General features: G+C 49.0%; 1 protein-coding gene across 2 annotated transcripts in view; it reads right to left on the reverse strand.

Annotated features, from left to right (window-relative positions):
- Nucleotides 1-24807, reverse strand: part of DHX9 (DExH-box helicase 9) — a 282357-nt gene that overhangs the window by 95379 nt on the left and 162171 nt on the right. For both annotated transcript variants that reach the window (XM_078643268.1, XM_078643278.1), the window contains exons 17-18: nucleotides 21535-21748; nucleotides 20791-20885 (exon numbers count right to left, since the gene is read on the reverse strand). In XM_078643268.1, coding sequence (XP_078499394.1) covers nucleotides 20791-20885; nucleotides 21535-21748 — 309 coding nt within the window. The remainder of the gene's footprint in view (nucleotides 1-20790; nucleotides 20886-21534; nucleotides 21749-24807) is intronic.

Raw genomic sequence — 24807 nt, forward strand, 5'->3', positions numbered from 1 at the left:
GGGTTTACTGTTGTTTTTGGATTTCCGGGTGCCCTATTTTTGCTAATTGCTCCCTCCCTCCTGCCCCTTTCTGTTCTTTTTTCTAGTGAGGAAATGTGTACAGATGTTGTTGGAAACAGTTCTGGGGTTTTCTCTAGGTCATAGCTAAGTTGAGAATCCGCTATTTGAGAGACTGACAGATCTACGGTATTTGGTAGGCTGCGTCTCTCCCTAATCGGCACCATCTCAGCATTTGAGGCTACTAATATTGGAGATCTGGCTTCCGCCAAGATGCCTAATGAGGATCTTTTTGCGAATGCCAGATCTAAGGAGACCCTTTCTTCAATTATTGATATGCTTTCATCGATGAGTGTGTTGGCCTTCGCTAGAAAATCGTCCATGGGGCCGAGCATTTTGCCCGCTGCAGTGGGGGCTTTAGTTTTATTCCCTCTCGTGAGAACCATTACTCTTACTATTGAGTTATGGATCACAGGGGATGCATAAAATAGTACAATGGGAAAGGGTCAAATTAAAATATAAATATCAGGGGGGTGGCCCAGTCCAGTCTCTACCAGCCTCTAACGGCCTAAAACGGCCCGGTCTTTGCCCGGGTCTTCGCCCCGGGCTGCGACCCGCGGCGCGACCCGCGGCGCGTTAGAGGCTGCGTAAAAATATAGGGAAGAGGGGGGCGTGGCCGCCGGGGGAAGAGGCGCCGGCTGCAAGGAGCGGTGGTTTCTGGGCCTCGCAGTCCCCCGGTAGGCTTTTCCAGGGCACAAGCAACGCACTGCAACCTGGGCGGGTCGCGCTGAGAGCGAGGTGAAAAACTGCCGATTGCAGTCACGCTCCCACCAGCCGACCTCCGCCTCAGGGAATGCGAGTTGGGAGATGGATAAAAAAGCAGTTCCTCAGTTGGACACAGAAAGCAGGTCAGTGAGCGGCACCCGCGCAGCGGGTGGCGCGAAAGGTTTTTAAACAGCGCTCAGTTCAGTGGGCGTGGCCGCCGGGGGAAGAGGCGCCGGCTGCAAGGAGCGGTGGTTTCTGGGCCTCGCAGTCCCCCGGTAGGCTTTTCCAGGGCACAAGCAACGCACTGCAACCTGGGCGGGTCGCGCTGAGAGCGAGGTGAAGAACTGCCGATTGCAGTCACGCTCCCACCAGCCGACCTCCGCCTCAGGGAATGCGAGTTGGGAGATGGATAAAAAAGCAGTTCCTCAGTTGGACACAGAAAGCAGGTCAGTGAGCGGCACCCGCGCAGCGGGTGGCGCGAAAGGTTTTTAAACAGCGCTCAGTTCAGTGGGCGTGGCCGCCGGGGGAAGAGGCGCCGGCTGCAAGGAGCGGTGGTTTCTGGGCCTCGCAGTCCCCCGGTAGGCTTTTCCAGGGCACAAGCAACACACTGCAACCTGGGCGGGTCGCGCTGAGAGCGAGGTGAAGAACTGCCGATTGCAGTCACGCTCCCACCAGCCGACCTCCGCCTCAGGGAATGCGAGTTGGGAGATGGATAAAAAAGCAGTTCCTCAGTTGGACACAGAAAGCAGGTCAGTGAGCGGCACCCGCGCAGCGGGTGGCGCGAAAGGTTTTTAAACAGCGCTCAGTTCAGTGGGCGTGGCCGCCGGGGGAAGAGGCGCCGGCTGCAAGGAGCGGTGGTTTCTGGGCCTCGCAGTCCCCCGGTAGGCTTTTCCAGGGCACAAGCAACGCACTGCAACCTGGGCGGGTCGCGCTGAGAGCGAGGTGAAGAACTGCCGATTGCAGTCACGCTCCCACCAGCCGACCTCCGCCTCAGGGAATGCGAGTTGGGAGATGGATAAAAAAGCAGTTCCTCAGTTGGACACAGAAAGCAGGTCAGTGAGCGGCACCCGCGCAGCGGGTGGCGCGAAAGGTTTTTAAACAGCGCTCAGTTCAGTGGGCGTGGCCGCCGGGGGAAGAGGCGCCGGCTGCAAGGAGCGGTGGTTTCTGGGCCTCGCAGTCCCCCGGTAGGCTTTTCCAGGGCACAAGCAACGCACTGCAACCTGGGCGGGTCGCGCTGAGAGCGAGGTGAAGAACTGCCGATTGCAGTCACGCTCCCACCAGCCGACCTCCGCCTCAGGGAATGCGAGTTGGGAGATGGATAAAAAAGCAGTTCCTCAGTTGGACACAGAAAGCAGGTCTTGTCCTGGCAGGGTTCAGCAGGTCTGGTAGTATTTGGTGGGGTTGCATAGGCACAGGACGGCATCCTGTGCAGACGTGGACACACTTCGACTTGGCATTATGGTGGTTGCTGGTTCTTGTGCCAGGATGTTTCCTGCACTCTACCGACAGATCCAACTGACCGAACTTTTATTGGTCAGGTGCCATGTGGTCAGGCTCAGAGGCTTGAGGTCCTGATGGGAGTCTGGAGAGGAGCCTCAAGTGCACTTTCAATAATATGAGCAAGCGTGCTATACTAGTAGTGGCATGGCCACGTCAAGACAATGAGAATCAGGGTATGATTATCTGCATTCGCCTTCTTATGAAACTTGGGGAATCAAAATAAACTTACAGGTGTAAGCAAAGAGCTCATTGCTCTTGGTTTTTGGTTGCCAAAACCTGCTGGAGTGGGACCAGCACTTCTTGTTGCTCTGGGTGAGTCTTCACTTGAGGAAGCCTTGACAAGTGTTGTCAAGTATGGGCATGCATGGTGACCTGGTCGTCCAAGGAAGGCAGCAACTGGTGCTAGGTACTTGTTGAATATCTGGTGTGCTGATTTGAGGCAGAATTTAAGCACCTTGAATTGATAGTGCTGCCTCGACGGACAGAGGTATTTCCAGTGCTTCCGGTGTAACAGGATGTGAAAATAAGCACCTTGAAGACCCAGGGAGATACGGTAATCTCCTCCCTGAAGCACCGGAAGAAGCAGTTTTCTTGGAGCAGAACCATGCAAATAGACTTTGAGGAGCTTGTCCGGCTCCCTGAAGTCTGGAATTGCCTCCATTGTCCAGTTTTCTTTTTTATTATAAATAATTTGGAATACAATCTCAGGTTTATCTAGGATCTCGGTACAGTCTCCATCGCTCCCTTCAGGAAGAGGAGGGGAAATTCCTCTTGTAGCTCACTCAAATGAAGATAAGGATTCTGCTCAGTGGGCACAGGTGGCTTTGTATACAAACTCTAATGTATGTCCAGAGTGTATGATCTGCTGCCCCCATTGGGCCAATATGGACTCCCATGCGGAGGTAAAAAGAGAAATTCTCTCTCCAACCTGCTGAGTTCTGGATGGTGGTAGTGCCAGGGGTTCAACTGCAAGGAGTCACGCTTTCTTGGTTGTTGTTGGGACCACGTATGAGAGGCGACCCTCATAAGTCTTGACAATATACCATATCCATGACTTTGGTTCTTGTGAGGGTATATTCTTGGTCATTGCTGGGGTGTCATGGGGGTAATATAGCTGGCCTTGACCTCCATACTGATTGAAATCTCCGCTGTGATCCTGGGATCTTCATGAGCCAAAAAAATAAAAGGGCTCGGAACCAGGAAATCAATATGGCAATACTCCTAGGAATTCTGCCATATCCATGTTAAAGTTTAGTAGGGCATCCTCCACATTTTCCGAACAGGCGGAGTCCTGCATATAGCATATTCAGTATCTTTGCTCGGACTTCTGAACAGAAAGCTGCCTTGTCAAAAGACATAAGCCTGCATGGGTATGCCCACTGCAGAATAGATTACGGCTGCAGATGTTCTTGCTCACCTTGAATACTGCCTTTGCATTTTGTTTGGTCTTCCAGTAATAGATGAATTAGTGGTAAGATGTTTTGCCACATCTGAAGGAAAGTGTCCCTTTTTGACATGGCCATCCCCACATTTTGCCTGGTATTCGATGCAACTTTGACTGGAAGTGCACTGGATTCCTGCTATCCAGGTCTCCAGTGCCAGATCTCGTTCTCAAAACTGTACAATTGTACCCCCAACAGGCAATACCTTTGGCACCCCTGTAAGACCCTAGTAAATGGTTCCCCTAAGTACCCAGGGCATGGGTACCAAAGAGGGTACCCAAGGGCGACAGCATATATTGTGCCACCCCAATGGACCCCTCACTTAACTCAGGCAGACTGCCATTGCAGGCTGAGTGTCCTGGTGCAGACAAGGATCTATGCACAGATATGAATTCAGCAGCCCACATGCCTCGAACACACGACATGGCAAACGGCCCAGTATGCCATGCCTACACACACTGCATGCAGTATATGCAAGTCACTTCTACAGCAGATCCTTACAGCCTATCTGCAAGAGCAGATATGCCCAAGTGCTGGCCAGTTCACTTACTGAGAGTACAACTAACCAGGGAAGTCATTTTAAGTAGATGTGCTGGACACTGTTGAAAAGGAGTTCCTCAGCTATATGATGGCTGCACTGAAACCAAAGATGTTTGGTATCAATCCTCTAATAATACACCTTAGAGGGGGGCCCCTAGAAAACCTACCAACTACTAGTGTGCTGGCTGACTGATCCTGACCAGTCTGCCACAACAGGCTAGTTTCTGACCTAAGGGCTGAGGGCCAATGCTCAAGAGGAAAGGAACAAAGCCTGCTCTGGCAGACAGTGTTTTACAACCCTTCCAGCAAGATGACCGGTAAATTTGCATTCCAAGGAAGGGGGATCCAAGCAAGGGGACTTTGGTATGCTAATCTGGCTTCCCTCAGAGGGACGACACCACCCCTGTGTACAGGGCCCATTTGGCACCTGGACAGGTGGGAAAATGAGTAGTCAGTGAAGCATGTTCACCCTCTTGCTAGTTCCAGCCCTAAGGTGGGCTACCTGAGGTGGACACAAAATGTCATTGAGATCTTTGTGATGGCAGAATTAGGAACTCCGGGACAGGGTTATGCCCACTGTCCATAGAAGTGGTCATATAGGTGGCGCAGTGACCCCAGGGGTAAGTAGTCTATCTGCGACTACCCTGCACTCCCCTAAGACACATAAATGTAGTCTTTAGGGAAATCGCTGGCACAAGAAAAGCAGACCCTGCCAACCTGAAAGAAGTCAGGATGCTCGAACAGACCAGCAACTGAGTTGGCACCAACCCTGCCGTACTGTCTGCTGGCCAACTGTGCCAAAGAGGATTTGTTCAGCAGCTGTCTGTGCCTCCAAAAGCCTGGGAGGACTTCCAGCCTTAACTAAGACCCAGGAACTCCTGTGGAGTGGCGGAGCTGCTTTCCTGCAGGCACCCCAGAAGAGCAAATATTTCTTAAGACTTTGGTCTCAATCTTTTTGTCTTTGTAGGCTTTAGCCATTTTGGTCTCAAGCCTTCTCCTCTTCCTCTAGATCTCTGCCTCTTTGTGTTGACTGTCAAGCTCTTCGTAGGGCAGTTTCGGCGACGGCTCTTTAATAGACAATGCGGTCGCCGAGCTGCATCGTTCTGACTTGGACCTCTCTTTTTTCGACACCGAAGCGTATGGTCTTCGACCGTCCTTTGACGGCGCAGATATTTCAGGGGTCTGTCCTGCTGCACGTCCTTCTCGAACGATCCGAGGGTGTCTTTGTTTGGACTTGCTTGTGGTCGCCGAGAAATTCGACGCAGACGCAGTCTTCAAGATCTTAACCTCTGATTTTCAGAGTTTGGACACCAGACTTTAAGGATGCTGTGTCCCTTACCGCTGTTTGACATCATCTTGGTCTTTCTCAACTTCTACAATCTGGACCTTTGCCTCCACATCCCCTTCTGGGCCTTTGGCAATGTTCTCTTCCTTGGCGTAGCTCTACAGGCCCAAATCTCATAGGGATCCCACCGCACCCTAATACGCAGACTCTACGATGCAGGAATCCAGGACAAGGCCCTCGACTGGATCTGCTCCTTCCTCTCCAGCAGGACGCAGCGTGTCAGACTCCCCCCTTTCCTCTCGGACCCCACACCTATCACCTGCGGAGTCCCCCAGGGCTCCTCCCTCAGCCCGACGCTCTTCAACGTCTACATGGCTCCACTTGCCCCCATCGTCAGAACCTACGGACTCAACATCGTGTCATATGCAGACGACACCCAGCTCATCCTCTCCCTATCCAACGAGCCCAACACCGCCAGACGCAACTTTCGAGAAGGCATGGAAGCCGTCGCCAAATGGATGAAAAACAGCTGCCTACAACTAAACACCAACAAAACAGAAGTACTCATCATGGGCCCAAACCCCGACACCTGGAGTGACACCTGGTGGCCCACCGCCCTCGGAAACCCGCCAACCCCCACAGACCACGCACGCAACCTGGGAATCATCCTGGACTCCGAGCTCAAAATGGACCGCCAGATCAACTCTGTCTCATCTTCCTGCTTCCACACCCTCCGCCTCCTTCGTAAGACCTTCAAATGGATCCCCCTCGAACACCGAAAGACAGTCACTCACGCCCTGGTCACCAGCAGACTCGACTACGGCAACGCACTCTACGCCGGAATGAACAAAAACCTCATCCGCAAGCTACAGAATATCCAGAACGCCGCCGCAAGACTGGTCCTCAACCTGCCAAAACACTGCCACATCTCCCAGCACCTGCGCACACTCCACTGGCTCCCCGTCGAGGCGAGAATCACCTTTAAGATGCTCACCCACGCACACAAGGCCCTCCACGGCACCGGACCAGCATACCTGAACAGTCGACTCAAATTCCACGCACCCCAAAGGACCCTACGATCAGCCCAGCTTTCCTACGCTGTGGTCCCCCGCACCAGAAAGACCAGATCGGGAGGCCGCTCCTCCTTCCTCGCGGCCAAAGCATCGCTCCCCATCTTCGCAAGAAACCTCAAAACCTGGCTCTTCGACAGACCCCCTCCTTGATGGAATGGAACCTGCACCCCCCCAACCCCCCCCACCCCTAGCGCCTTGAGACCCTTACGGGTGAGTAGTCGCGCTTTAACAAACTCCTGATTGATTGATATGTTGGCCCTGCATGGTATGGTGAGCTACTCTGTCTTACTCTCAGGGCCTTCGCCGCAAACACTGCGCAGGCGTTACAATCATCGCTGCAATGGCCCACCAGTAGACAAAGGTGCAGACTGAGTGTTGGTCCTTCTTTGCTAACTTGTGATGGCAGATCTTGCCTGGGTTGTTTTTGCATTTGTCACCCCGATTGGGATGGGTATGCTCAGACGTGAGTCCCGTGCTCTCCACACCACTGGAGTCAAGCTATCCTGACTGATGACGGCTGATAGCCAGAAACCGGTCCTAGATGCTTGATTCCGGTCCAGGGAAGACATGGCTTGGCAGTTTGGGCTGGACTGTTCCCATGAGGCACAGGGTCAAGGCGGATTTGCATATGGCCATGTCTGAACTGGGGTGGTGTGCAAACAAACTATGGATTTAGGCCCAGGTCTCTGTACTGGGGTGAATGTATGACATTGTTCTGCATTCTGTCCATCACCTGTTTTTGCATTTGTCACCCAGAGTGGGACGGGTATGCTCAGACATGAGTCCCGTGCTCTCCACACCACTGCAGTCAAGCTATCCTGGCCGATGACAGCTGGTAGCCAGAAACCGGTCCTAGGATGCTTGATTCCGGTCCAGGGAAGATATGGCTTGGCAGTTCGGGCTGGACTGTTCCCATGAGGCACAGGGTCAAGGCTGATTTGCATATGGCCATGTCAGAACTGGGGTGGTGTGCAAAAAAACGATGGATTTAGGCCCAGATCTCTGTACTGGGGTGAATGTATGACATTGTTCTGCATTCTGTCCATCACCTGTTTTTGCAGATCTTGCCTGGGTGCCATGCCAAGTATCACTGCCTTCAGGCATAGGTAAGTTACACCTCTAGCAGGCCTCTCACCCCTAAGGCAGGGTGCACTATATCACAGGTGAGGGTATATCTGCAGGAGGAGATATGCCCCAACAATATTGGGGCCCAATGCTTAATATTGCAACTCTAGTTCCTCAGCACCATGATGGCTTCACTGAGCACAGGAGTGTTCAATACCAAAGAAAACAAGTTACTTACCTGTAACTACAGTTATCCAGTATTGGTATCTTTCATAGATTCACGTGCCTGAATCATTCCCAGTCGTCGAGGCGAGAGTCCCAAGGTAAAAATATGTATAATAGCAGTGCCTAGAAATTTCTTGTAGTAGGCTGGAAAAGACTAAAAGGCCTAAGTAGGCCCAAAACTTAGCAGCCTATCTACATCATTATGTAAAAAGACCTGAAAAGTAGCCTCAGCCAATCAGCTGTCCTCGCCCTCTAGAACCTTCCCAGCCCAGGCAGTTCTCCTCCGATTTTCCCAGCACAAGTGAGAAGTAGGTATCCATAAAAAAAGAACTGCCCTGCCGGGGAGAAGGGTGGGTGCATGTGAATCTATGAAAGATACCAATACTGGATAACTGTAGTTACAGGTAAGTAGCTTGTCTTCTTATCCAGTATTGGGGCATATTTCATAGATTCACATGCCTGAATCAGAGTAGCAAGCAGTGACATCATGTCTGTCGTTAGAGGAAGGTGGAAGACAAAATAAAACGTATCCATCCCCACACAACCTGGAAGGTTATAGAGCACAAACATGTTAACATCTGCATTAAAAACCTTCATATAGTACATTATAGACCAGGACAGCATTTGAAAATATTAGAACATTATAATGAAATACGTATGCTTAAAACAGTCAAAGTATGAAGAAAAAAAGACCATAAAAAGCTAACCTTAGTGAAGGAGATGCCGCAGCACCGCTTCCCCAACCGCTGTGTCATCATGAGTTGCCGACTGCAGACAGTAATGCTTCGTAAAAGTGTGCACACTTTTCCGCGTAGCAGCTCGGCAAATGTTCTCCAGCGTCACTCCAGCGAAAAGGGCCGTCGACGCGGACATCGTTCTGGTGGAATAAGCTTTAACCTTTCTTGTTAAAGGTTTGTTAGCTTTTTCGTGACAGAAGAGAATTGTAGATGACAACCATCTAGCTATTGTCGCCTTTGTTACAGCTTGACCCAAGGTGGCTTGACCATAAGCAACAAAAAGCTGACTAGATTTGCGTATGTCCTTTATTTTTTGAAGATAAAACTTAAGGCACCGTTTCACATCTAAGGAATGTAATACCTTTTCTGCCGGAGTTTGAGGATCCGGGAAAAAAGTTTTGAGCTTGACAGACTGATTGATGTGGAATTGGGTCGGCACCTTTGGGATGAACTTTGGATTAGTTCTAAGCGTCATAAAGTCTCTAGAGAATTGCAAGAAAGGATGTGTAATCGTGAAGGCTTGTATCTCAGCGACTCTGCGGGCTGAAGTAAGAGCTAGTAAAATAGCGACTTTCCAAGTTAAAATCTTCAGCTCCGCCCTGTGAATGGGTTCAAAAGGCCTCTTTAACAGTTGGGATAGAACAATATTGAGGTCCCACTCCGGAGGGGGGGCCGAACTGGAGGAAAAGCTCGGAATAACCCTTTAAGGAATTGCTTGACCAATGATGATGAACATTATGATGGTTTGTTGGAACTCTTCCTGAATCTGGATATTGCCTCCAGATGTACCTTTATGGACGAGAAAACCAGACCTGCTTTAGCTAAAGACAGTAGATAAGGAAGGATGTCCTCAGGTGGAGCTTGGAATGGATGAACATTATTTTCTCCACACCAGGAACAGAATAGCTTCCACTTAAAACGATATGTCTTGATGGTACTTTGCGCACAGGCTTGTGATAAAATCCCCCTGCAATCTGAGGAGATGTTAAGATCCTTGAACTCTAGAAAGTCAGGAGCCATGCGTGCAAGTGCAGCGATTGAGGGTCCGGGTGTCGGATCTGGCCTCCCTCTCTCGTTAACATCGACACTGTCGACTTGAGACGAAGTGGAGGCTGCTGGGAGAGCTGAAGGAGTTCTTGAAACCAATACTGTCTTGGCCAACGGGGAGCAATGAGGATGAGAGTGCAATGTTCCCTCTTCATCTTTTGCAGGATCTTCGGAATGAGCGGGATCGGAGGATAAGCGTATGCAAATATTCCGGACCATCTCATTAAAAGGGCATTTCCCCATGATCCCTGTTGAGGAAACCTGCTGGCGTAAAACAGGCATTTGCTGTTCTGTTGCGTGGCAAACAGATCCAGAGTTGGTGTTCCCCATGTTTGAAAGATTCTCTCCACTTGAGGTTGCTCGAGTTCCCATTCGTGACAGCCTGTGAAAGTCCTGCTGAGGTTGTCGGCTAGAGTTCTGGACACCTTGCACATGTTCTGCTCTGAGGGATATGCCGTGGTGAATGACCCACTCCCACATCTCTTGAGCTTCCAGCGAGAGGGAGAGAGATTTTGTTCCCCCTTGTTTGTTTATATAATACATGCTGGTGGTATTGTCCGAGTGCACCAGGACTGACGAATTCGCAATCCGTGGAAGGAAGGCTTGCGGGGACAGAAAAATGGCTCTCAGCTCCAGGCTGTTGATATGTTTCTGCGGATACTGATGAGACCACCGCCCTTGAATCTGAAGGTCCTGGAGGTGACCTCCCCAACCTTCCATGGAAGCATCTGTTGTCAGGGTGAACTCTGGTATGTTGTGGAGAAATGTGAGGCCTGGTGACAAACTGTGTTTCTTCGACCACCAAAGAAGGGCTTGTTTCATCTTAGATGTTACTTTTATGCAGTCGTCGAACGACCCGTTCGCTTGGTTCCACTGCCGATGTAATTCTTCCTGCAGTGGCCTCATTCGGAGTTTCGCCATGGGGATGAGACGGATTGCAGATGAGCACATCCCTAGAAGGGAAGCAAAAGTTCGGACCGAAAGAGACCTTCTTGCAAATATTTGTTTTGCCAGGTTTAACAATTTGGTTTGCCGCTCGAGTCAAGAACGCCTTGCACTGGCATGTGTCCAATACCGCTCCCAGAAAAGTTAATTCCTGCCGGGGTTAGAGCTGAGATTTGTTTGCATTGAGGGTCAGTCCCAGATTGGAGAACAGAGAGCGGGAACTCTTGACCGCTTCCTTTGTGGAGTTCTTTGATGGTCCTTTTAAGACCCAGTCGTCGAGGTACGGGAAAACTTGTATTCCCTGTGACCTCAGCATGGCCGCTACCGGGGCTAAACACTTGGTAAATATCCTCTGTGCTGATTTCAGGCCGAATGGGAGCACCTTGAATTGAAAAAGGAAGCCAGCCACTGCAAACCTCCGGTATTTGCGGTGTTTCGGATGGATAGGGATGTGGAAGTAGGCGTCTTCCAGGTCCAGAGAAGCCATAAGTCCCCTTTGTTGAGACAATTCAGAATATCTGTTAGTGTTACCATGCGAAAACTGTTTCTTTGGATATTTGTTGAGCTTGCGCAGATCCAAAATTGGCCGCCACTCTACTGAATTTTTCTCTACGAGGAAGTAGCGAGAATAAAATCCTTTCCCTTTCTGAGTGGAGGGAACACGTTCTATCGCATTCTAGTGTAGCATCTTTAAGGCCTCTTTGAACAATAAGTGAAGACGAGGGGGAGGGGGACCCCTGGGCGGTACTGTTGGTGGTTTTTGCAAAAACTCCAGAGTGTGTCCATTCCTGACAAGATCCAGGACCCAATGATCCGAAGTTATGCTCCGCCACTGTTGGTAAAAGGGGGAAATCTTGGCGCCCACGGGCAGGGGAAGATGAATGACCGACGTCCGGCAAAGCTCATTGGCGCTTGTTGGAATCACGTCCTTGATTGTTTGAGCGCCGTTTCCCTCCCTGACGAGAGAAACTACCAGAGGCAGGCTGTCTGTAGGATGATTGATAGTACGGTTGCTTGTACTGAGACTGGTACTGTCGATTTTGCTGGTTGGAATAATTTCCCCTGGAGGAGTAACCACGGCCCCTTACTCCTCTAAAGGATCCTCTTCTGTATTGTAGGGTATCTAGTGATTTGGCAGTGTCCGTATCCGTTTTGATAGCCAGCAAAGCATCATCAATGTGTTTGCCAAAGAGCGAGTCCCCATAGTACGCCATGTCCAAAATCTTCGTTTGGACCTCAGGTCTGAAGGAGGTAGCCTTGAGCCAACCCTGACGTCTGAGGACTGCTGCTCCCGCCAATTGCCTAAAATTGGTGTTCGATATATCAAGGGCGCAATCAATGATCTCCGATGCCGCCCTTTCTCCCTCAAGCACGATTTTGCACGCCTCCTGTTGGCGATCCTCCGGGATCGGATCGAGGAATTCTGATAGATCTGACCACATTTGTCTGTCATAACGGGCCATAATTGCTAACGAATTAGCGGCCTTAACGGAGGCTGCTGCGTTTGCAGAGAACTTTTTCCTTATTGCATCCAGTCTCCTGCCTTCCTTGTCAGGTGGCGTTGAAATCGGAGCGGAAGGGTTCTTGGACCTCTGTTGTGCCGCTTCAGATATGACCAAGTTTGGCCGAGGGTGTCCTATTAAACAAGATGGAGTATCAAGTGGCGCGCAATACTTTCTCAATTCTTGGAAGGACTGCCGGAATGGAAGCGGGTGTTTTCATGATGTGGAGGCCCTCCTTCCATATGTAGTCAATAATTGGGATAGCCCTGGTCATCTTCCGATATCCCTCCTTAAAGTCATGCAAAAAGCAGTCAGAATGCTCCACTGTGACAGGCAATTCAAACCTGGTAGCCGCACGTTGCATAATGTTATGAAATCCGCCAATATCCACAGGAGGAGAATCTGACGGGTGCGGTGTAGGCGGTGAAGGCATGGGAAGGACAATCATCCCAAGGATCTGTAGGTGTAACATCTGGCAACTCGCCCTCTTCCCTGCCACCATCCTCTTCAGAAGAAGAGGTACCCGTGTCACCTTGGGGAGTAGGGTTTGCATCCTGCCTTGGCGACAAAGGAGCTTGCGGTGAAGGAGGCCTTGGCAACTCAACTGGCACAGGCGGCACAAAAGGTGCAACTGGAGTTGGGAGGAAATCTCTGGCGATAGTCTGCCAACATGGCTTGTTAGTCTTGTATCTAAGTAGGTGGCAGATGACTTGAGTCCTCCTAACGTGGAGGTCTTGTATGGTGCGAATGATGTGGCGTTGACAAATCCACATGGCCGTAATGCACTTGCTCATCGTCCTCCTCCTCCTCTTGATACTTAATGTTTAATTGTGAAGGGTGACGGGCAACCCCAAAAGGGCCTTCATCCTCTTCTTCGTCATCAGAATCATCCTCCACATATGTCTCCAAAATGTGAGATGGTAAAAGTGGAGAAATGTGAGAATAGTCCTGTCTTTGATAAGTTTTCATTTGGAAACGGGTATACTGCACTCTCGTTGGAGGTGTGTTGAGCAACAGTTGAGCTGATAGTCTTCTACAAAAGCAATACTATGATGACGAGCTTGTTATAGAATGCGGTGTCGTCACTGGAATTGCCGTCGACGGAACGGTCGATGGTTTTACTGTCGACGGAGCTGTTGTCGACGGTAGAGCCGACAATGATGTCGCCGTCGACGAGGTTGTTGACGGAGTCTTCGTCGAAGATGTCTTAGTCGACGAAACCTTCGTCGACGGGGCCGTCGACGGAACAGTCGTCGACGGGCTAGTTGTTTTCGTCGACGGGGTCTTCGTCGACGGAACAGTCGCCGACGGGCTAGTTGTTTTAGTCGACGGGGTCTTCGTCGACGTGGCTGAAGGGTTCTTCGTCGACGGAGCCGTCGTCGACGGGATAGTCGACGATGTCAACGGCAATTGGCTTTTCGTCGACGAAGGCTTTAAAGACGACGACGACATTTTTGCATACACCAAAGGAGAAGTAATAGCTGAAGTGGTGACCGTTGCAGAAGAGGTTGAAGAGGAAGAAGTCAAAGTAGTAGTACGAGGAGAAATAGTCGTAGTCTGGGCTGTACTCCCAGTGGACGGTCGTGATGGAGACTAAGTTCTCCTTGAGGGTTCTGAGGTTCTCTGAGAGGGTTTAGATTTTTTCTTCCTCTCAGGAGAAGAGCTCTCTCTGGCTTTCTTGCTGAAGGTAGAGGCCTTGTCATCATCTGTGGAAGATGATTTTAACCATAAAAGAACCCTTGCCTCTCTATCCCTGATAGTTTTAGTAGGGAAGGTACGGCAAATTCTACAATCCTTCACAACATGTGAGGGGTGTAGACAATAAATGCAGTCGGAGTGCTGGTCGTCCACATGGACCCTCTTCTTATGACAGGTTCCACAAGCCTTGAAAAGAGCCTTCTTTTCAGACATTTTGAAGAAAAAAAGAGACTAAACTAAGTAGGCACTCACAAAGTGCGGTGAAAATCTGAGGAGAACTGCCTGGGCTGGGAAGGTTCTAGAGGGTGAGGACAGCTGATTGGCTGAGGCTACTTTTCAGGTCTTTTTACATAATGATGTAGATAGGCTGCTAAGTTTTGGGCCTACTTGGGCCTTTTAGTCTTTTCCAGCCTACTATAAGAAATTTCTAGGCACTGCTATTGTATATATTTTTACCGTGGGACTCCCGCCTCGACGACGGGGAATGTTTCAGGCATGTGAATCTATGAAAGTTACCCCAATACTGGATAAGTACTCCTTTCAGTAAATCCACACTGATGCCAGTATGGGATTTATTGTAGCATGTACCCATAGGGCACTTCAGAGAGGTGCCCCTGAAAAGCTACCAACCCGGAAGTGGTCTCTGACCAGCTGTAGGCAGCCAGCCACCACCAGACGTTTCTGAACGCCTGGGTAGAGAGCCCTTGCTCTCTGGAACAAGAAAAAAAGCAAATCCAGGGCAAAATAGTCACACCTTCTTCCCCAAAATGGGCCAATGCTCAAAGACGGAAGCTCCAATGGGCTGCCGCCTTTGTAATACGACCTCCAGCCTCTGCTGCTAGCAGCCCCTGGTTTACACCCCGACTCCGGCCAGAAAAAACAGTGTGAAAACTCAGGAGAATAAGAGGCGAGGCACATCTTTCAATCCCCTCCATCTTGAAGATGGGGAGACTCCTCTAATCAGTGCTAGTTCTATGATCCCCTCCCACAGGAGGGTGGCATGATCGAGGGTGTAGTCACCCCAGGTTAGGTGCCCATTAGCCCTACCTGCTACTCCATTAACTACCGCTTAAACTAGTATTTAGGTGGCTCCCCCGGACATAGAAACCAGATCTGCGACAACCTAAGAAGCAAGACGACGAACATGACTGCCTTAGCCCCAGCCCTACCAGCCTGTCTCCAGCTTCTGCGAGCCTGGAACCAGTCTTACAGCCAAAGACCTCTGAAAACTCTGGGAGGAATGCTGCCTTCGAAAAAGACTAATCTACCTGTCCAAAAGAAAATAACTCCAATAGCTCACTTGTGCAGCAAAATCTCCCCAGTGATCCTGACCTTGTGTCCAGTGTTGGCTGACCTCTCCTATACTCCACGGCAGCGCCTGCAGAGTGATTCCAGAGGCTTCCCCCCGACTGCACCCGTATGAAGACTACGACTTCGAAAGGCACCCCTGCACCCAAAGCCTCCAGGCCTTGGTGAGCTGAACCATCGGTGCCCCTACCAAACTCCCTACATCTCTACTCACCTGAACTATCGTTGGTCTCCCTCCTGCATCCTCTGGTGCAACGCCGGTTTGCCAAGAGAAGAATCTCAATGGAAAAGAATAGGGTGGCCAACACTTATTTTGTACCCGGCTGCCACAGTGCCGCAAGTTTGGTGCTGCTTTGCGGGCCTCCCCCAATGTGCTGGTGCGAACCCCTAAAGCTTGGCCCCTGCAACAGATTTACCTACCTGTAGGAAGCTGGCTCTGTATATACAACATCAAAATGAGGTATAGCGTATCTAGTGGAACCCCAAAGGTAGTCCGGGGTAAAAGTAGATAGCACCTTACTCTCCATTTGTGGTAGTGTGGGGGAGCAGTAAGGCTTTATCAGAGGATAGTGTTAAGCATTTTTTGTACACACTCGCAAATAATGTCACACACTCAAAGATTGAATTCAGACCAATTTTGTTTGTATAAAAAATATAATTTTGTTATATTTCTTAGAACCAAGCCAGCCTGGCACAGGTAAGTGGTTTATACTTTGCAGTAACAATACAGTTGAATTGCAGTTGTACATCTACTTTGTTTTGGTTACAGTAAAATCACTGGTAATGCAATACTTGTACAGACTTTTATAGATTTTCCAACTCCCCACATGGAAAAATTTTCACAGAAAACAGTCAATGTTATCCTATGAGAGGAAATAGAGTACTCGGTTAACAGGCAACTACTTTGTTGTGGGAGTTGATTTTCTGGGGTTAGACTTCGGGGGTCGAGGATGCACCCTCAGCAGCACCAGGGCGGCTGGGTGCAGAGTGCTAAGGCCAAATGTTATCCTATGAGGGATAGGGGGCCTCCGGCTGGTGGCTGCTCAGGAGCAGGCCACAAGGTTGTGGGAGCAAAGCTCCTGAATTTTAACTCGGGGCAAATGGGGGTTCACGTCAGCACCCGAGGTACACCCACAGCGGCTCTAGGGCAGCGGGGTGCAGGGTGATTTTTTGGTGTCGGGTGCCCTGTTACTTTCAATGGGGATACTCCAGTTTGCAAACACACAGCAGGCTCGGGTACAAAGGTCTTCTGGGTGTGACCACCACTTGGAGAGGTAAGTTGGAATGCTGGGGGTTGGCTGGACACAGGGGTGTCTTTCAGGGTCGGATCTTCTTACCAGCTCATGGTTGCGGTTGGGGGGGCCCCTCCAGATTTAGGCTGCAGGCGTCGGCTGGAGGCTTACGGCAGATCAGGGATCATGGGTCAGGATTGCCGGGGAGACCTCATCGTGGTGTTGGGCCACTAATTCGGGTGCAGACTCACAGATCCAGCCAGAGTCTGGGGGTGAGCAAATCGGGTGCTCACGGGAGACAGTCTTTTCTGGGAAGGCAGGGCTGGACCTCCAGGTTCTGGGGGGCTGCTGGCTGCAGGACATGCGGGGATTTTGCTGTAGCAGGTTCGATGTGGGGACAGGCCGGTAGAGATGGGGCAAGTCAGCGGGCATCCTACTCTTATTAGTCAGCCCGGCTCTTCGGTCCTCCTCCTCCTTGGTCGGTTTTTGTCTGAGGAGGCAAGTTTCAAGGGTGCCCCTAAATACTAAATTTCGGTGGGGTACAGGTAAGTAAAGGTTGGGACCAATGGGTCCCTTCCTTGGGGTGGATACACCCCTATTATGCCACACTCCAGTGGGAGATGGGCATATGCCTCACTCTGGTTGGCTGGGTCCCCCCCCACCATCTGCAAGATGGTGGGGACAGAGTTGTGCTTCACCTCGCCTCCTCCACCTGAGGGTTGAGGTTGGCACACCTCCCTTCATCACTTGGTTTTCCCACCGATTCTCCCGCCCAAAGTGGGGGTCACAACCGGTGGGGGCCAGTTGCTGGAAGGAGCAAAGGGCCTGGGGAAGCTCACAAATGTGGCAAGCCTTTGAAGCTTCCCCTTCGTGGACACTGCCTATCCTGGAGGAGGAGGCTTGGCACCTCGTCCCAGGATGTGCATTGTTTCAGACCCCGGAGAGCAGCAGGCTCAGGAGTCCAGAAACATGTCTGGTAGTTCCAGCTGGGGAGAAGCAACTCAGCCTGGACACTAGTGTTAGGTACTTTTCAGGGGACAACTCTAAGATGCCCTCTGTGTGCATTTTTCATTAAATCCCACACTGACATCAGTGTGGGTTTAATGTTCTGAGAAGGTCGATATCAAACTTCCCAGTTTTCAGTAAAGCCATTATGGTACTTCGGAGTTCGTAATGACAAACTCCCAGCACCATATTCTCTTAATGGCATTACTGCACTTACAATGTCTAAGAATTGGCTTAGACACTGTAGGGGTACACTGCTCATGCACCGGTAGCCCAACCACTGGTATAGTGCACCCAGCTAGAGGGGTGGATAACCTATGCCAGTACAGTGGGTTGAAGGCATAGCACACAGGGATGTGTGCAATGTTGACTCTTCACTTTATTTTGCACCAAAACACGCAGATTGCAAAGGCAGTGTGTGTTTGTAATGGTACAGGGCCTCTAACGGTGGCACAATAAGTGCTGCAGCCCTTAGAGGCCACAGTGCCATCTACAAGGGACTAACCTGTTGCCAAGAAGTGCCAATTGGGTTTGTCTTCAATGCAGTTTAAGGAAAGAACATAGGACCCGGGTACCGGTTTGGCAGAAGCCCAGGGCACACTCAGTCAAAGCACATCAGCAGTTTACAAAAAGTGGGGGCAACCGTGCACAAAGAGGGCACTACATGCATGCAGTGTGGCTCCAGACACCCTCAGACTCCGCTGAAAATCATTGGACCAAACTCAGATTTTTACCTCTGCTCCCGGCCACCCCGGTGCCGCTGGTGGTGCAGTGTTGGTACTCACCTGGCCCTTGCTGACTTTCGATTCCTAAGACTGGGATTGTAAGTGCATTACTTACCTGTTTAACAGCAATATTGTTTCCCCCCATACGGTAACACTGAACTGGGCTGAAAAGTTTTTAAGTGTCGATTTTTCAAAGTCAAAAACATTTTTCATTAAAAATGCACTTACCTTATTGCGAAGATCTTGGTCTTAAAATAAAGTATTAAGTATAATTTTCTAAAATTGGTATGGATCTCCTTCTCGAGTCGTGTGTCCATTACTGATCACTGTTGTGCAATAAATGTCTTACACTCCTCTGTGTTAGGCATAAGGCTGCTTGCTCACACTACCACTAATACAGCACTTTAGGTTTTACATTGAGCCATGCACACTTTTGGGGAACCCCTGGGCTCTGTATATGGTATTACTACTAGGTGATTATACTGTGCACAGATGCTCCTTCCTACACAACTGTTGGAGATTTCTCGTGCATACATCCAAACCCAACGGCAGAAAAAAGAATCTGAAGATGGCAACCAAAGGTGGAGCTTCCGGAGGAAGCATGATGAAGTCACAAGGTGCACCAAATGGAGGTACGTTGACACCCACCAACAACAAACACAAAGAGTAAAAAGATCAAAAAAGTTTTAAAGACTACTCTGGACCGAACCACTAGATGGCGGAATAATGCACAGCATGTGAATCCAGAAAAGATTCACGCTGCAGAACCCTATTTTCAGTGAAGCCATCAAGTAGGTCGGGATCTCGTTTTCCTCAGTGTCCAGCATATATACTCAAAAATGACTTTACTGTTCACTTGCAGCAATAGGGCTGACCAGCACAGGGGCATATCTGCTCATGCAGTTATGCCCCAACGTGTGCTAGTGTGCACCCTGCCTTACGGCTGTAAGGCCTGCAGTAGGGGTGATTAATACTCGATGCAGTGTCTGTAGGAATGGCACACAGGGATATGTGCCATGTCTTCTCTTTTGTCTGCACCAAGACACACATCCTGCAGTAGCAGACTATGTTTAGTGAGGGGTCTTATAGGGTGGCACAATTTGTGCTGCAGTCCCTCAAGTTAATTCCCCAGTGCCAGATCCCTTTCCTTAAAACTGTACAATTGTTCCCCCAATTGGCATAACCGGTAGTACCCCCTGAAAGTTCATAGTAAATGGTACCCTTGGTACCCATAGCAGAGAGGCTAAAAAGGGCCTTTAAGGGCTGCAGAATGCATTGTGCCAACTCAAGGGGGACCCCTTACACACTCATGCAAGCTGTCATTGCAGGATGAGTGATATGGTGCAAAGAAAAGTGAAAACACAATATGGCATACAACCTATTTGCCATGCCTGCAAACACTGCATGCAGTATAGGTAAATCACCCATACAGAAAGACTTGCAGCCCTAAAGCAGGGTGCACTATACTGTGTGGACAGATCTGCTCATGCAGATATGTCCCTGTGATGTCTAAGTGGATTCTTAGATATTACAAGTGAACAGGGAAGCCATTTTAAGTACATGGACTGGACACTAGTAATTACGAGTTACCCAGCTACACGATAACTTCCCTAAAACCAAAGAGGATTGGTATCAAACATCTCATATTAATAAGCCCACCGATTCCAGTGATGGATTTATTAATACATGCGCCCAGAGGGTCCCTTTGAGGTGCCACCTGAAAACCTAAAGACTACTAATTAACTGGCAGACTGCAGTAGACTAGCCTGCCACCACAGACAGGTTTCTAATCCCCTGCAGGTGAGAGCTCACTTTCTCTGAATACGGAAACAATGCCTGCTCCGGCCAGAGGTATTTGTCACCTCCAAGCAAGATGACTAAGTAATCCTCATATCAAGGCAGGAGGCTTCAGAGGCCTCTGCAGTCTTTGATATGCGACCCCGGCTTCCTACAGACAGGGGAAATGCCACACCCTGCCCAGGCTCATTTGGCACCAAGACAAGCGGGAAAATTAGCTTGTCAGGATGTGTATTCCTCATCAGGCTAGTTCCACCCCCAAGATGAGCTACCTGATGTGGACCTGAAAACTAGAATTCCATCATCTTGGTTTTTGGTGGAATTAGGCTCACTGGGTCAGGCATAAAGGGGTGTAGTGGCTCTAAAGGAAAGTAGCCCACTGGCTACTACCCTGCCAATCCCCTTAACGCCTCCAAGTTGAGTATTTAGGAGGCACCCCTAATGCCAGGAATTTAGATTCGATGGATCCAGAAGAGGAGGATGGAGAAGAGCTGCGAGAGAACAAGAACTAAAGAGTGCTGTGGACTTTTAGTGACAAACACTGCCTGCACCAAGCTCGACAATTCTGACCAGGTGACTCGTCCTCCAGCTGAGCAACTACCAAGAAACACCAAAATATTGCCATCCCTTTCAGCTTTCAGCAATCTTACTTGGAGTAGAGGGGCTACTCCCCTGTAGTCCCACAGACACTGAAGAAGCATAATCATAATGCAGGTTCGGTTCGGTAGTAATACATTCCATGTTACACAGATGGCGAAATCAGGAATCAAATCTTTCAGGAAACGCTGCAATCTAAATTAACGGATAAGCTTCACACATCCCTAGTCTATTTTTTTCCCCAAGCAGCACCCACAACATTATTTGAAAATACATTCAGGAAGGCAAATCTGTCACTGGCAGACCTTTATGATCCCCTCAGGGACAGGCTCAAACACTCTGCGCTGTTCTTCTCGAGGGATTTGAGAATGCAGTGGCAATATCCGATATCGATTATATGCTGCAAGAAAGCAAAAAGAAAAGTGATTAAACTGTACAGCAGTTGACCACCTGTAATCAACTAAAACAAGTATGCCAATCAAGCTCCAGTGACTGAGTCATAAGCAGAAGAGTGCACTCACAGAAGTCAAAACTCTGGGGGCCTTCTACTCAGTGAGTCAAAGGCATCGAGAATTAGGACTCTTCGATTTCCAACACCGCTATAAAGATCTTCGCAGCAGACCTATCCCATTCTACGAAATCTGTATTAGTGGCGGTCAGGGTCTCAAGCCAGTCATACTACTAAGTCACCCACCTAATAACTAGAATATTAGCTAATTGTAACCGCTGAAGCATCCACTGGGAAAATAAACCCCGGAAATAGCCTACATCAGATGTCAGGGCTTATTTTACTTTAGAGTACGCCATCAATGTTTGTCTCAAATACAAAAACACAGAATTTTAGCCACATGCATCTTAAGGTAAATGAAGCTGATGGCAACTAGAATTTTAAGGATATTCAAAGTACAAAATTTAAGGTTGAGACTAGGGCAAGCAAAGAGAAATGCTCCCCGGAGGAATGAAAGGCTAGGAACAAGATACCCTAAATAGTCCACCACATAACAAGTGGCATCTAAAAATGTTTAAATAAATAGGATTCATGGACATACAAAAGTGAGGATTCATTTCCAGGTGCCTCTGCATGGTGTAAATAAGGTTCCATCCTGGCAAGAACACAAGGACAGCTCCAGGAACATTCAGGGTTTCTATGTATTTCAGCAGGGCCTCTATAAGCTCAAACGGGGTCTCCTTCTCGCTTAGCTGTGCCATTGAACGCTTGGTCTCGGGGCCGTAGTCTCCTTCACAAATGAGATTACAGTTTGTCTGTGGAGAAATAAGTCAAACCTTAGATTCAATTCATTCATCCTCATCACATCTGGGGAAGAGATCAAACTATGCCTTGTTCACACACAATGTCTCCTTATTCTACAGGACAATAGGTTAAAAAAAAAATCGTAGCACGAGATCCAGCATGAAAAACTGCAAAACTTACTTTATCGATTGTTTCAGAAACATAAAAACATTTAAACTGGGTTCTTCCATTTCTTTGGAAGAGACTACTATGCTTACAGACTGTCCGAGACAATATAGGCCATTTGTGTTCGAACGTCTGCCACTTGTTCATCAGCTTTTTGATGCTGTATGGTTGTGCATACCTTGATTTGGAATAGATTGTCAATGCCTTTATGTCTCTATCACAATTTTCCAAAATGCATTTACATATTTATGCACTTAAGGGTAAGTACAGAGACTTTACAAATCAGGGTAAGAGCACAAAATAGAAAGAAAAATAGAACTAATTTGTGAGAAATTTGTACAATTAACCCTGGGTCCCTAACATTATCCCCCATGTGCGAAAGTGGGTTTCTGTTGCAGTACCCCTCTCACTTTACGCCTGGCTTTGATACAACTGTGACTGAAATGTACTGAGACCCTGATGTCCAGGTTCCCAGTACCCGTGTTCTTCCCCCGAAATTGAACCACAATTGGCAATATCAGACACCCCCAGTAAGTCCCTAGTAAATGGTACCCCCGGGTACCTATGGCATTGGGACTGAAGAGGGTCCCCTCACGAGAGCCATGCTAACTGCCATTGCAGCCTGCATGTCTTGGTGCAGACAAAAACAACAAAGTGGACATAGCTCACTGCTTGTGTGCCATGACAAGGCAGCACTGACTAAGGTATAGGCAAGTCACCCCTCTAGCAGGTCTTACAAATCCTAAGGCAGGGTACACTATATCTCAGGTGAGGGCATATCTGCATGAGCAGGTAGGCCCCTACAATATTTAAGTACATTTTTAATATTGTAAGTGCCAGGGAAGCCATAGAGAGTATATGGGCTGGAAACTCGACAACTCTAGTTCCACAGCACCATGATGGCTTCACTGAACCCAGGAGTGTTTGGTACCAAAATATCCTCTTAAACCCACACTGATGCCAGTGTTCGATTTATTAACACATGTACTCAAAGGGCACCTCAGAGGTGTCCCCTGAAAACCTACCAACCTTGGTATGGTCTCCGACTTGCTTTAGGCAGCCTGCCACCACTAGATACGTTTCTGGACTCTTGGGTGAAGAGCCGCTGCTCTGAGGCCAGAAACAAAGCTAATCCGGTTTGGAAGTGTCGCACCTCCTCCATCAGGATGAGCACAGTGCTTGGGAAGGAAGCTTCAAAGGCCTTGCAACCTTTGTAACGAGACCCCAGCCTCTAATGCTAGCAAATTGCAGCCCCCAGTTCAAACCCCCACTTTTGCCGGGAGAACCGTCAGGACAACAGATAGTACACGGTTTAATCACTCACACTGGCATCAGTGTAGATTTATTATAAGTAATTGTTTGGTCCAAACACTTAGTTTCAGTGACGTCATCATGGTGCTGCGGAACTCCAGTTGTCAAGTTTCCAGCCCATGTACTCCTTGTAGCTTCCCTGGCACTTACAATATTTAAGAAATTACTTAAGTATTGTAGGGGCATATCTACTCATACCGGTGTATAGAGCACCTTGCCGTAAGGCTGTAAGGCCTGCTAGAGGGGTGACATACCTATACATGTTTCCTTAAACTTAGGGAAATCTGGAAAATTAGGAGATTGTTTTCAATGGAGGGTAGCATTCAAATCACCATTGTGTTAATCATATCCAGAATTGACTGAGCAAACGCTCTATACTTGGGACTACAAAAAAATGTAATGAATATGCTACTTACCAGTATGCATCTGTTCTTGGCATGTAGGGCTGCTAACATTCATATCTATTGCATAGATCGCCGCCTAGTGTTGGGTCCGGATGATTGCACATTGTTGTCCTGGAAGAGTCTTCGAAGTATCACGAGATAGGTGGCTCCTCCCCTGGACTACAGTGTGCATGGGCATCGACTCCATCCCCAGATTGTTTTTAGCCATTGCGGCAAAGATGGAGTATGACAGTGTCAAAGATGTCCATGCTAATGATTGAATGCAAGAAGCAATCTGCAGCTGCTACAGGCGCCGGCGAGGAGGGTGGGCGATATGAATGTTAGCAGCCCTACATGCCAAGAACAGATGCATACTGGTAAGTAGCATATTCAGTTCGAGGCATGTGGGCTGCTAAATTCATATCTATTGCATAGAATATATAGCCGTCCCTCCATTAACGGCGGCCGCCCGTGCCAGCTGCAGAAGTCTGAAATAGAGTCTTGAGAACAGCTTGTCCTACAGCTGCCTGCTGTTTGGAATGCACGTCTACGCAGTAATGTTTGGTAAACGTGTGTGGTGTGGACCACGTGGCTGCTCTGCAAATGTCTTCTAAAGGAATGTTTCCCAGGAATGCCATGGAGGCTCCTAACTTGCGTGTGGAGTGTGCTCTGGGTGGGATCGATAAAGTGCGTTTAGCTTTCTGATAGCAAATCTGAATACATTTAACGATCCACCTGGCTATTCCCGCTTTGGAAATGGGGTTGCCCTTGTGCTGAGCGGAAAAGGCAACGAATAGTTGTTGTGTTTTTCTAAATGGTTGTGTTCTGTCAATATAGTACATCAACGCCCTTTTAACGTCAAAGGTATGGAGCATTCTTTCCGCTACTGTCTCTGGATTTGGAAAGAATGCGGGCAGTTCAATTGACTGATTGACGTGAAATTGTGACACCACCTTTGGAAGGAACTTGGGGTTAGTGCGGAGCACCACCCTGTTGGAATGAACCTGAATAAATGGCTCTTGTATCGTGAGCGCCTGTAGCTCACTAACACGTCTGAGAGACGTGATGGCAATGGAGAAAGCCACTTTCCATGTCAGGAATTGAATCTCACATGAATGTAGAGGCTCAAAGGGTGGACCAATCAACCTAGTGAGGACCACGTTGAGATTCCAAACTGGAGCGGGTGGGGTTCTGGGAGGAATGACCCGCTT

This window comes from Lissotriton helveticus, chromosome 1_1 (genome assembly GCF_964261635.1).
Source record: "Lissotriton helveticus chromosome 1_1, aLisHel1.1, whole genome shotgun sequence".
NCBI lineage: Eukaryota > Metazoa > Chordata > Amphibia > Caudata > Salamandridae > Lissotriton > Lissotriton helveticus.